At 37.2% G+C, this 14,346-nt stretch overlaps 1 protein-coding gene across 1 annotated transcript in view; it reads right to left on the bottom strand.

The window, feature by feature from the left end:
- Positions 1 to 5,732: 5,732 nt before the first annotated feature.
- SYNPO2 (synaptopodin 2) overlaps positions 5,733 to 14,346 on the bottom strand; it is a 166,583-nt gene continuing 157,969 nt past the window's right edge. Inside the window, exon 5 of the mRNA XM_059923514.1 lies at positions 5,733 to 6,287. Coding sequence (XP_059779497.1) covers positions 5,748 to 6,287 — 540 coding nt within the window. The 3' untranslated portion in view covers positions 5,733 to 5,747. The remainder of the gene's footprint in view (positions 6,288 to 14,346) is intronic.

Raw genomic sequence — 14,346 nt, 5'->3', positions numbered from 1 at the left:
GACATGAAACCTCTGCCCTCTTTTTGGTTATTTTCTTTATCAAGTTCATGCTGGACCTAGGGCTTGGCTTAGCTGAGCATTGAACTTTGGCTGTTTTATCACAAAATCAGGGTTCTTATCAACTGCAATAAATTAAAGGCATTTTGTATTGCTGATAATCAGAGCTGTAGTTACTGTAGATAGAAACCAGAGAAGATATCATTTGAATTTAAGGACAAAATTTAACTGGCATAAAGTTCCAAATAAAACCAAGTTATGAGAAAATAGGTAAAACCCCTCCCCATTTATTTATTTATTTATTTACTTACTTATTTAAAAAATATTATTCTTCTCTGTCCTATTTACTTACTGGTCTGGCAGAAGGCTATGGTATGAATGACATGTAGAATAACAGGAAAAACTACCAACCTCTTGAAATGAGGCTAGTCCTGACTGGGTCAGGGATTGGCCCTGGGGTCCTAAAAAGCTGCTGTGGACTCCTGTCATGGATTTCTATGCTGCTTAAAAAATGGTTGCTCCATCCAAGTGGGAGTAGGGGCAGTACAAACAGTGTATCTTCCCTAGTTTAAGGATGGCACTTTACTTTCCAGCGTATGCACTATACCTGCAGAATATATCTACAGCTCAGTTGTCTAAATGGGTAATTTTTTCTAGAAGAGGTGATGCTGATGAAAGGCTAAGGAGGATCCTCTGAATGTTCGTAGTAATGTAGACAGAGTTCTTCAAGGTCAGTTTGGGCTTACATAAAATTGTGCCTTTGCCTACATATACCCCATTATAATTTATTTGGTAATTTAGGGCAAACCTCACATTTATTCAAATCATCATGGTGAGGCAGTCCTGCTCTACAAAGCCTTTTCAGACCCTCAAGTAATAAGCATAAATCTCGAAATCCTGAAGAGGTGGTGAAGCTTTTTCCTCTTGGCTGGAGGTGGGAATGGAGGACAGTTTAAGAAGAGTGACAGAAAAGTCAAGGACAAAGAAGGTACAATATAGCAACTCTTCGCTACAACTTTAGAGAGGAAAATAATATCAGAGCAAGATACACTGGTGGCATTTCCTCTTTAAGTGGATTTCATAAAGTTACTTGATTTTTATAGGGGGGATTGCCAGACTCTTTCTAGAAATATAAACTGTCACATTTTATAATGCTGTGAATAATGAAATGTCCCTTTGTGAAAAATACTGCTCCATTAAATTTGAGAAGTCACAGATCCTGTTATTTTCCAAAACCACTGAGGAAAAGTACTTTGCACTAAATACTTCTGGTATTATGTGGACTAGGGAAACACTGGCTAGTCCTGAAGCATCTCTGTTGCTGTCTTCCTGGTGACTAGCCAGGGAATTGGACTCTCCTTGCCTCAGGCTGCCCGCTGGCTCCACGTGGAGATAACATAACTTATCTCTTGGCATGTTTTGAGATTTATAGTTTACTGAGTGCTAGGAATTCCTAAGAGAAAAGGGGCTTTTTCTATGGCATTAGCATCTTCAGACTTGTGAACAGAAAAAGAAGAGAGTGTCACTCATCATCTAGTTATACAAAGGGTTAAGTCGGAATCTACTGCAGTTGGCCCACCGACAGAACAGTGCACCCTGAGGGGAATACAGGATGAGGCATTCTGTGCTTTGGATAAACAGGCCCCTAGGTAGTTAAGATGCACATCTCAGGAAGAATTTCAGTGAGCCCAGTTTCTTGCAGAAAAGCACAAAAATCATTAATTTGAGATATCTGTTCTATGTGATTAGCAATAATCTTTTACTAAGATGTTTGCTTGACTACCAGTATTTCCTAGCAAAAAAATTCATAGGTATACTGGCTCCTACCCTGCCCCTTCAGAGCAGTTTCTCAGAGCTACTGAGAGACTGTCTTCCTGGCTGTAGTCCTCAGTAAGACCCTGAATAAAACTTAAACTCACAACTCTATGTTGTATGTTTTTCTTTAAGTTGACAGATAGTATAGTGCTACTGTCTCTTAAGTTATTTAAATCTTTAAAATGGTCCTCATTTTTAAAGAATGTTTCAAGTGCTGGCCCTTTAAAAAATATGTTTTATCAGAATGCCAAAAACAGCCATTTTTTTCATAATTTTTTTTAAAAAAGAAGTATCAAAAAGCTGTGCTACATAATATCACTGACCAGGGAGCTCACATTCCAGCTGATGGTTTTAATAGTATGTAGGAAGATCCAAAGTCATTTTTTAAAAGCTTTACTTAAATATGCTTTATTATAATGAAACCTTCAGTTTAATCGAGGTGAGGGATCAGAAGCCCTAGAATGACAAACATGGTAGATTCTCTGAGTGCAGGGTGGTTTTAGAAATCCAGCCAACACATTATCAAGTCATATTACCACTGGCTATGCTTGTGCTTGGGACGGATTTTCAATATTATGAAAGAAAGAATTAATAGAGAATAATGTTAAATTAATAAAGAATAATATTCTAATATTAAAATATGGATCCAAAACCTCTTAACCTACATGTGAAATTGATCATATTTTGAGGTAAATTTTTTTTTTTAAGTTTTTAAATGTTACAGCTAAAATGTTGCCAACCAGCATGAAATTCTTTTGATGTGTCTGGAAGCTGATACAGTAGAAACTAAAATTTAAAAATATGTAGTAGGTAAGGTTAAATCTTTGGAGTGAAGACTATTTCAAAACAATTTTTTATAAGGAAAAATGAAAAGGCTGTTTAAGTTGATTTTCAAGTTAATTTTTATTACTAATACAATTTTGATTTTCAGTATACATCTTTCAAATACAGTCTATTGGGATAAACAAAGGTGGAAATGTTAAGCTAATAAGCAGGAGAACATAGTCTATTTTAGTAGAAAAGGTGTGGATAGTGTAGATACTTCTACTTTAAAAAGAAATCAAATGTGAAAATCTACTTTCTCTTAAAAACAAACATTTCTACAGTTCCTCTCTAATTATAATAACTGAGCCTATTTGATATATTTTTTATCCAAAGTTTCAATTGATTAATGTATATATGTATATGCTTGAGCCCTAACTGTGTAGCCCTTTCCAATGTGGGTGATGGGGCCAAAACATGAGACATATTCATAGATAAATGGACTAGAATTGTGCAGTTATAAAACTTAAGATACAGGACAGTATTTAAATCATCTTAATAACAGACACTTCACACACATGCAATGATATATTTAAACTCAAGATGGAAAGGAAGTGCCAAATTAGTGTACTTTTAGAGAATGCTTTTTAATCCATGGTAGAACAGAACTCTTTCTACCTGTGGAACTGCTACTAGTAGAAAAATGTCTTACAACACATGTGGTATATATTTACAAAGCAACAGCTCTTCTCTAAAAAGGCTATTATTTGGAATATAAGACAAACTGATTTTATTTTTGTGAGAACAGTAGTTATCTAGGTATTCTCAAAAGGTATCAGATATCAGCATGGCAACCTTAGCTCAAACGCTAGCTTGAGTGTAAGCAATCTAACTTTACTCCTTTTTGAGTAAACTGGAGATAAATACCCATACATTTTGTGATGATTTGACAATGGCACTTCTGCTTTTCAGAATTATATCTGCAAAGTATGACTTCTTGAAACATTGACTTCTAATAAAAAATATGAGACATTCATTTCCTTGTGAATGCCAAATGCATAACTTTCCTGCCATGTACTGTCTTTTTCTTGATGTCTAGAATAAATTCAAATAGCTTAATACAATGATTATTTTGATCTAGTGCATGCAAAGAGGGAGATGGCTGTTTTACAATAATATTTAAGTTTAAAATGTCTGCTTCTCTCTATTTTGAGTCTAGTGAAAGTTTTAGTGAATAATATAATGTATATCAACTTCTGGAATTGAAGTATCTAAAATCTAAGGAGTAAAGGAAATAACTTCTAGCATCATAAAAGAAAGCAACAAAATAGGATATGATCCTGTCACACAAAATCTTTTCTGCTAAATTCTGCATATCTTAAAACATTGACATCTAGAATAACTGGACCACTATAAGAATTTTTATGTGGAGATTCCTGAGAATTCCTGACAGATTAATCAGTATACCAGACATTATTTTTTTAAGATTCCATAGGAACTCTTTAGGAATCAATAATTATATCTTATAATTTGAGAGAATTAATGTTGTATCAATTTAAGATAATTTAACAATATAACTTTAGAAAGTACTCTTCTTTTCTTAATAACTGAACAAATTAGTATCTGGGTGATTCCATTACCAATAGAATTTACTGTGATTTCTTCAACTTTTTATTTCTTTGTTTCCAACATAAGGGATTACTTGTATCCTGGCAATTTTTTAAAATTTTATTCTGTGAAAGAGACCATCATAGTGATAAATTCAAGAGTCAAAAAAAGTAAAACAAAACAAAATAATCGTATTTAGAAACCTAAGAAAGTTTTGAACACTCAAGATGTTTTCATTTTAAAATGTTCTCAATACTTGTTTATGATGTAAAATACTTTGAATTTCCTTGTATTTAATACTTTGTGGGCATGGCAGTGAGGAGCAGGTGTTTGACTGATTGTCTCATGGTCATGCTAACAAGGCATGGGTCATGGAATTGTCCAAGCAACTGTTTAACTTCCTTTGAACATCCTAATGATGTCTTTCTAAAGAAGCACCACTTGTTGCATAGGCTTCTGTGGCATGCTTTCCATAACTAAATAAATGGTCATGACCTACATTTGCATAATAACAGACACATCCTCTACCACTTCCTTAAATCCACTAATAGCTTTTTTCTTCACATCAACCCTCACTCCACATAACACATAGCACAAAACCTGCTGCCCAACAATTCCTCTTGGACCTTTAATGATACATGTAGTGACACCAGTGACCTCATCCACTCCTAAACTTAATCTGATATTTATATGATGAGCAATAAAAATGAATAATGCATCAAGAATCATTCTACAAATGAGAGAAACTCAGAATATCAGAGCTGTTAAGGATATAAGAGATTAAATAATCTGATATTCTCATTTGACAAATGAGAACACCTGAACCCAGAATCTATTCCTGTCTCAGGCTACTGGCTTTAAGTAGATTAAAAATAAATCCTGTACCTAAATCTTTCTATTACCCACATATTACGCCATGTACCTCAAAAATCCATCTGAAATGTATAATTGTCTTACTCTCAAATATTTATTTCTTTCTGAGAACATCTATATTTCAATTCCAAAAAACAAATATGAATTTTATCAGATTTTAAAATATATTTCAGAGAAATGCTTAACACCAAGGAAATCCTTTTTACGTAATTATTACTCATTGGCATATCCCCACTGAAAAATTCTCCAATGTTATATTCTTGCTGTTACTGCTAATGACAATTAGCATACCATATTTCATTAATTCCATGCTAGACTAAGGCACATACAAGAAAATACTTAATTTCATTTTAATTTAGAGAGTTTAGTTGCCTAGACTACTCCATATTAATGAAATAAATGGAATTAAGATTATGAATTACATGTAAGTGCCATCAGCACAGAAAATGAATTTTTCTTCAGAGAAATTCTCTATGCATCTGCAGAGAAGGAAGTGATTCACACTCACATGTGCATATACATACACACACACACACACACACACACACACACACACATACAAACTCAGATAAATGACCTATGAGAACAAGCCAAGATCAAAAGTGAATCTAAATCTGTTGGAAAAGTCAAAACCACTGCAAAGAAACATTAAAAAAAAATTATAAGTGGCACATGATCAGTTCTTCTAACTTTCATGTTTGGCGTCTCCATCCCCTTGGGTGTGGGTTATAGTTGCAACTGGTTACTGAAACACAGTAATCAGACCTGGTCTCCATGGACATTATTTCAGAATCATTTCTGGAAGGCTGCCTATAATATGCATATGGCACCTGTGAACCATGTTGGGAGTTGGTGGGCATACTACTATTGGGTAGGAATGCAACATTATACTCTTGCCTTCCAAATGAGCCCATATTGGCCTTCTGGGTTTGAGGGACATAGGACAGTCTTTCATTCCAATCCTCAGACGGCCCTGGAAGCACCTTCCTCCGAGCTGCTGAGACCACATTTGCCACAATGGATTCCTGAATGTTTCTGGGTCTGAAGGCATCATCCACTAAACCAAAAGAAGACTTGGCCGCTGCTTCCCAAGGAGTTAGTCTCTTGTTTGCTTCCTCTAGCCCATCAGTTGGTTTGCTAGAGTAGCTATAAACAGGCTGGTATACCCAAAGAGATGTTGTAGAGATGGTGGGTGGGACTGGTCTTCCAGGAAGAGAAAGAGAGCGTCCACTCTGCTAGAAATAATGAAAATGTTAATATATCTCATTCATGTTGGTTTATGCTGATTGACTGTTATTCCAATGTATTCTCCACACCATTACCAAGCACTATAAAAATCAAATCCCCACAATGCTTAGTCTTAAAGCCAAGATAGGCTGCCTCTACCTGGTGTATTATTAGCACTGGTCTGGGACTTGGCCCTCATTTAGAACCTCCTCCTTGCTCTCCTTTTCTGAACCCATAGCTCCAATTGCTACCATCTTTCTTAGGCATAACCACCATGGCAGGTGCCCCATCATCACTGGGAGCCACCCTTACTTCTGTCTGCACTCTTCATATTCATATCTACATCCACAGCCCACCCTCATTCTAATCCTGTTTTCCTGATACCAAATAAACTTAACATACTGATAACTCTGGAAACAGACCATGAGCTACTGGGCTTTGTACTTTTCCCAAGTGACTTTTAATATGTTATATTGATCCACTGAATATAGCAAAAACAAAGAAAAACTACTTAGATGTATTCAATATTACTGGTCTGATGGAGTAAATCGCCTTTTTCCAGCCAAATTCTTTTTATACATTCGTGAAAATCACATCGATCTTTATTTCCTGAGTGTGGTGTATTGCCCATATCTTGAAGGAAACATTTCAGCCACGTGTTTCATTTGTGCTTTGGTTCCTTTTATGTGTATTACATTCCTTATTTCCTTGAGGGTGTGTGTCCCTGAAATATTCCCTTGTGTATGCAAAATGTTCAGTTTGTCTAATATGCAGAAATATAACTCACTGAAAGCTATTTTATTCTCTCTTTTTACCCATTCTGTATTTCCAGGGACCTTGAAGTCTGGTTATATACATTATATTCTCACACATTCCCATTTGCATGAGACCCTTAGACAAACTCCTGGCAAAAAGTATCAAAGGCACACTTAAGAGAAATGAGTCAACTTGGAAGTATCATAACATTGTGTTTCTTGAACAAAAAGCATTGCCATGCTTAAAAATGTGTTCAGATTCTATAAATGGTTTCAACAGCTTTTCTTTCTTTATCAAGTTCTTAAATTTAAAATGAATAGCAACACCTGGATTTGGACAAAATGTCTCAGAATAAAATGTTTAGGTATTTCTGTTGTTGTTATTCCATTAGGCACACAAAGAAGGTAGGTGGTTCAATCTTGGTTTGCATATAAAGAATAAGGGAGTCAATATAATGAATCTTGATTCTCTCTTTTCAGTCATTAAAACTTTAGTAATAATGGGGAAATTTCCTGGCAGTCCATTGGTTAGAACTCAGCACTTTAACTGCGTGGGGCCCGGGTTCGATCCCTGGTGGGGGAACTAAGATCCCTCAAGGGATGCAGCCAAAAGGAAAAAAAAAAACTTTAGTAATAATGGTTGACTTTTAGCAAAAACTTGTTTTCATTAATCTCCTTCTCTTAATCTAAATCCAGTAAGTCACTATTTAAGGACTTGGTTTCTATTCCACATTGTTAGTGCATTGTTTTCATTCGTTTATTCATTTAACAAAAATTTTGTTGAATACCTAATGTTTCCAGGAACTTTCCCATGAGCTAAAGATACAAAGATGCTTCAGATAAAGTCCCTCTCCTCCGGAAGCATACAATCCAGTACAGTTTTTAGCTCTACAATTGTGAGTTAGTCAATCAGAGATCAATTTAGAGAAGAGACTCTTTACCTATCTTGACAGGACCAATAGCCAGTTTTGTACACTGTGAGAAGTATTAACATTCAGCATGATAAAGAGGAATTAGCTCTTCTCTCCCACAGTATGTGTCTATGTCTCCCTTTTGTCCTTATCTCTGGAAGAAAGAGAACATTGGTCTATAGAGTCCCTGGGACGCTTTTCACATTCCAATGATATCTGTTTTCCATCAGATATAGCACCTGCTTTAGTCTGGTCTTTAAAACAATAGAGACTTAAAGGATGGCAACAAAAAGACTCAGGTCTCCACAGAAATATAGGAGAGGCTCCTGAATATACATACAGGTAACTAACATCACTGGCTAATAACTGGAAAAATAAATAATTATCAATATATTTGGAAGTATTAAGTACAATGTGAAGGCATACACCTGAGTGATAGGGCATGAAAAACACTGGATGAAAGAGATAACTTTATTTTCTGGTCTTTGTTCTACCCACTTAGTTGGGAAATCTTCAGAAGAATGGAATCTTAACAGAAATGTAAAAGTTCAAAACACTGTTGCATGATACTCTAAAAACAAAGACATCAGGGATTGTTTTTCAGCTAAGGCAAAAAACATTAATCAGTTGAATGTGGGGAGAAAGGGTAAAACTTTGAAGTATAATGTTGAAAGAGTAAGTCATAGTTTTCTGAAGAGAAATTTAAAATAGCATTGAAGCTTTTAAGAAAAGTCTCATGTAGAATAGACATATGCCAAACATAGCAGCAGTGCAGGTCGTAAAGGAAGAGTGCAATGACCTCAATGAACAAAATGACAATTACTCTTCTATATACTCCTCAGGCTGCCAAATGTGACTTCATGCTCCTTTAAATGCTAACAATAGAATAAAATTACAAATTGTCTTAGGTTAGAGATGCAACTGTGGTATAAATAAATAGTTCTTTAGGTACGTTTTTGTTTCTGTTCATGCCAAAAATATTGCAGGCCTCTAGTCACTGCCTGCACTCAAACCCCTAATTCTAACATATTTCCCCAAAGCAATTTTCACATCTTGTTCTTCGGTGCTATTTCCTTCTGTCAATCTCTGTCCCAAGGCTCATGCTGTTCTCTGCTTGGCTGGCTAAATGAAGCCATGTGATCTATCCTGAGCCAGAAATGACCAAAGGGACCTGAAAATAACAAAAGTGTTTCTTCTGTTTTGGAGTTTGGATATCTGATGGTAGAATCCTAGCCACACATGGGTTAGATTCTGGGTTGGAGTTTCTATCTTGGGTTGTATTATTATCAAAAGAATTTAGTTTTGATATGAGAGCACTTAACTGTAACCAGTTTGTTAAATTGGTTATTTTTTGTGTATTATTATGTATGATGTGTCATCAAAAGGCTTATTTCTTTTTGTCTCCTACTACCCTTTAAGTTTTTTTAATGAAAGAAATTTTTTCACTGCTACTTGATGAAAACTTAGCAGGTCCTGTGACATTCTGCTTCCTTTTAGGACTAGTCCTATCATTACCTTAAGTTACCCAAACCACTTTAATTCAACATAGAATATTCCAGCCACTGGAATAACAAACTCCAATCTCCTCTTAGAGTTAAATCTCCTCTCCTTCCCCAACTGGGGCCCATTTCAGGAGGATCACCTTCCTTCAGGGAAGGCACTGTGGTTGGCTTCTTCATGCTTTCTTCCTCTTCCTCTCCTAGCTTGCTAACCCTGACTTCCAGCCCCCCTGGGGTTAGAGTAAAAGGATAGAGAAAAAAAGAGCAGAAAGAAATTTTTACTTGATTTGGTAACATCATATTCTGGCTTTTCACTCTCAGAGCCAGGGAGGCCCAGAGAAGAAAACTTTCAAGGGCTATTTGAAGGTTCTTATTCCTATCAGATATCCCGTCTGTAGTCCTCGGTTCATGCCAATTCATCTCAATTCTAGGGGTTAACTTGTAACTCAATCTGCACCCCCTAGAAAGCTGTCTACCTACCATTGTAGCTACTAGGGTCTGTTTGCACCCTTGGAGAGGCCCCAGTACAACCCCATCCAGTTCTTCCTTACTCCTGGCCTGCTCTGGTCCATGGGGAATGCTCACATCATTTGCCTTTGGGAGTGCAGCAGCAGATTTCCTGGTTCTTTGCCAAAACAATTTTTCAGACCATCTCTCACCCTGTAGATATCCTGGGAGGGAGTCAGACTGACTGCAGCCCACCCACTCTGACCTCCCATCCATCCGCATGCTGACATCTTGGATCAAGTTCCCTAAGAAGGGGAACTTTGAAACTCTTTTCTCACAAGGCTGGAGGTGAGAGAGTAGGGCCTCCCAACTCCACCTACTCCAAACACACACCTTGACCTGCAGCATTCCAGAATTCCTCCTCACAAAATGCTCTCTCCTTACCAGACTCTGACCCCATTTAATAACCTGGACCTAAGGAGTTCAAGAATTGTGGTTTGCTATTCTGTGAACACACCAGGGACACTCATGTCTACTATTTTCTTTGTAAAGTCTGTGTTTTAATCTGGAATCTCACTTCAGTGTGCAGCATCTCTTATATTTGAGGGCCTTGGGGGAAACTTCCACTTTAATATTCTGTTATATAACATTATCATTTTTCAGTAGAGCATATAGTTCTTTCTCTTATTTTTCTTTTTAAAATGAAATATAGGTTAAAAATAGAATGAAATGTGTTTTTTTCTACTAATTAATTTCAAGAAATTTATCTAATAACTTCAAATAGTCTTAAAAGTTGAAACCTTATACCGCGCCCAGGCCTTGCCCTAGAGAAGAGGCCTCACTCGTTTCCAGGGCATCTCAGGCAGTCCTTAAGCTCTAATCGTTGAGAACGTCTTCCTTATATTGAACCAAACTTTGCCTCCCATAACTTTACCCCATTGATCCTGATAACATAAAATACATCTACTGATACTCCTCTCCAGCCATTCCTTCACATATTCCCAGCTGCTTCCGCTCTCTCGGAACACCTTCACCACCTGATGCTCTTCTTCACTTTTCCAACTAAGGGGAAATAACATCTATGGTGTTCATTACCTCAAGTTTTCTGCATCCTTTTCCCCCCAGTTTGTTAGATAAAACTAATGCAGATATAATGTCTTGATCTCCTTAAGTAGATGTACTTACGGAAACACAATCACCAAAAGCAAACCCATGAAGATATCATTCAGACTGACTGAGGGGCCATGTCATCTGGCAGGTGGCATAGTTAATATTGCACGTCGAACAACAGTCTCTGTGTATTTAGACCAGTGTGCCACTTAAGTGTTGAATCCATGAGAGTACATGTCAGTCTTTAGCTAGTCCAATAAAATGCATGCAGTAAAGGCTGCAAATATTCACACTGAAGTCACGAATCACCTAGTGTTATGTATTCCCATCAAAAGGATAAACACGAAGGAAGCATTTTTCTGCTTCTGCCTTCAGCAATAGCCAACACTAGTAGATCACTTACTGTGTGCCCAGTGGCAGGTGCTAATTGCTTTGCATGGAATATTTCATATATTCCTCATAACAGCCCCATGAAGTAGGCACTTTTAAGATCCCTATTTTCCAGATGAGGACAGTGACACTTAAAGAGGGTAAGTAACTTCCGCAAGGGTAGAAAGCTAAAAAGTGCTGGAGTGGGGGGAGTTGAACTCAGGCAGTCTCATATCAGGGTTCTTAATCAAATATATATGACACTGTACTTGCAATGCAATTGTTTTGAAAAAATATCTTTTCAAAAAAAGATTTGAATCCAAGCAAACTAAATGGAATGAGATGTTAGAAATTTTGGAAAGGGTCATTGAAATCTTAAGTTTGGATTAATTGATACTGGTATCTTGCCATTTGTCACAAGCACAAGTAGGCGCCAGTGAGTAGGGAATATATCACATGAGATGCACTCCCTCTCTCTGAAGATGAGACACCGGGCACCCTGCATTCAGGTCAGCTGAAAAGCTCAGAGGAGTGGGGGAGCCTTTCTCTGCTTAACATGAACTATCTTTTATGTCAATTAGATGTTGACTTATACACATAGCTTGTTAATGAAGCAGCTTAGTGAGCTTCCTTGTTAAACTGTCCAGTAACCAGTTTAGCTGCCAGGAAACACTTGACATTTAAAAAAAGGAAAGGTCATCTGAGGTTTACCCAGGACAAAGAAGTGAATTCTAAAGCAATGCAAATAGCCCTAGAAGCCAAAGAAGTTTAATGTGATATACGTTTTGAAGTTCAAACTGTTTCATACCATAAACCTTATAAGCTAAAAAATTCTCTTGGCTGAAATCCTGCTTGCACATACACAGTAGAGAATCTCCAGCTGACAAATGTTATTTCAACTCCTTCGACTCCTTTCTCTCTAAATACACATGATCAGTAAATATTCATCACAAACATATACTTTATCATAAGCAGATTCCAATAAAAGCCAACAGGAATAAATGGCATTTCTTTTGACTTATAAATCACTGATTAGAACTTCTACAAAGCAGAGGTCCATGAAAGGGCACATGAATAGAAGAAAGCACCAGGCATCTGCCAGTTTTCCATTTGCTCAGGTTAAAATATTTGGAGTGATTGTTGACTCCTCCCCATCTCTTACACTCCACACCTGAACTGTCAGCTTTAAAATACATCCAGCATCTGACTATTTCTTACCATCGCCATTGGTACCATCCTGGGCTAACCCACCATACTCTTTTGCCTGGATTATTGCTATAGTCTCATAATTAGTTTCCCCAGTTCACCCTTGCTCCTTTAGTCTAGCCTCAATACGGCAGCCATATTGAGAATACTGTTAAAACCTAAGTCAGATTATGTCACTTAGTCCTCTGTTTAAAACTCTGTCATCGCTTCTCATTTCACAACAGGAAACAAAGTTCTTTCATTGACCCACAAGGCCCTACAAAATCTGCTGGTTTCACCCCTCCTTACACCTCTGATTTCACCTCCTCCTGTTCTCTCCCTCCCACTTTGCTCCAGCTACACTGGCCTCTTTGCTATCCTTTGAACAGATCAGGTACCCTCATGCCTCAGCACCTTTATACTCGCTGATCCTCTGCCTGGAGCACAGTACTCCAGATATTAGGGTGATCCTACTTCATTTCCTTCAGGCCTTACTCAGATATCTTGTGATCACTATTTGGCTATTCTCAATCTCTCTCTCTCTTCCCCCCACCGCCAAGATTCCCTATCCCCCTTCCCTGCTTTATTTCTCCCCTAAGGCTTATGCCTATCTAACATAATAAATGTTTATTTAATTATTTTGTTTATCTGCTTCTCTCTACTAGAATTTAGCTCCCATCTAAAGTAGGGGTTATTCCAATCCAAAAATGGGCAGAAGACCTAAATAGACATTTCTCCAAAGAAGACATACAGATGACCAAGAAGCACATGAAAAGCTGCTCAACATCACTAATTATTAGAGAAATGCAAATCAAAATTACAATGAGGTATCACCTCACACCAGTTAGAATGGGCATCAGCAGAAAATCTACAAACAACAAATGCTGGAGAGAGAGGGTGTGGAGAAAAGGGAACCCTCTTGCACTCTTGGTGGGAATGTAAATTGATACAGCCACTATGGAGAACAGTATGGAGGTTCCTCAAAAAACTAAAAATAGAATTACCATATGACCCAGCAATCCCACTACTGGGCATATACCCAGAGAAAACCATAATTCTAAAAGACACATGCACCCCAATGTTCATTGCAGCACTATTTACAATAGCCAGGTCATGGAAGCAAACTAAATGCCCATCGACAGACAGGATAAAGAAGATATGGTACATATATACAATGGAATATTACTCAGCCATAAAAAGGAACGAAATTGGGTCATTTGTAGAGATGTGGATGAATCTAGAGACTGTCATACAGAGTGAAGTAAGTCAGAAAGAGAAAAACAAATATCGTATATTAACGCATATATGTGGAACCTAGAAAAATGGTACAGATGAACTGGTTTGCAGGGCAGAAATTGAGACACAGATGTAGAGAACAAACGTATGGACACCAAGGGGGGAAAGCGGTGGGGGGGATGGTGGTGTGATGAATTGGGAGATTGGGATTGACCTGTATACACTGATGTATATAAAATTGATGACTAATAAGAACCTGCTGTATAAAAAAATAAATAAAATTAAATTTAAAAAAATAAATAAAGTAGGGGTTATTGTTTTATTCATTAAGACATCCCTTGACCTAGAATGGTGCCTGCCAAGTAGATGTTTAGGAAGTATTTGTGAAATGAATGAATAATAATTTCTATATCAGCTGCCATAATCAGGAAATTCAGTTATCTTCACCAAACTTTTTGGTCCTGTCCCAAGATGTAGCCCTTCTCACATGTCATTTACATGTGATGAGGGACTCACTCAAATAGACCCATCCCACCACCCCCAATACATGCA

Source organism: Balaenoptera ricei, chromosome 5, assembly GCF_028023285.1.
Source record: "Balaenoptera ricei isolate mBalRic1 chromosome 5, mBalRic1.hap2, whole genome shotgun sequence".
In the NCBI taxonomy this organism is placed as follows: Eukaryota; Metazoa; Chordata; class Mammalia; order Artiodactyla; family Balaenopteridae; genus Balaenoptera; species Balaenoptera ricei.
Note: the sequence above shows the minus strand (reverse complement) of the source record. Positions and strands in the feature narration are given on the sequence as shown.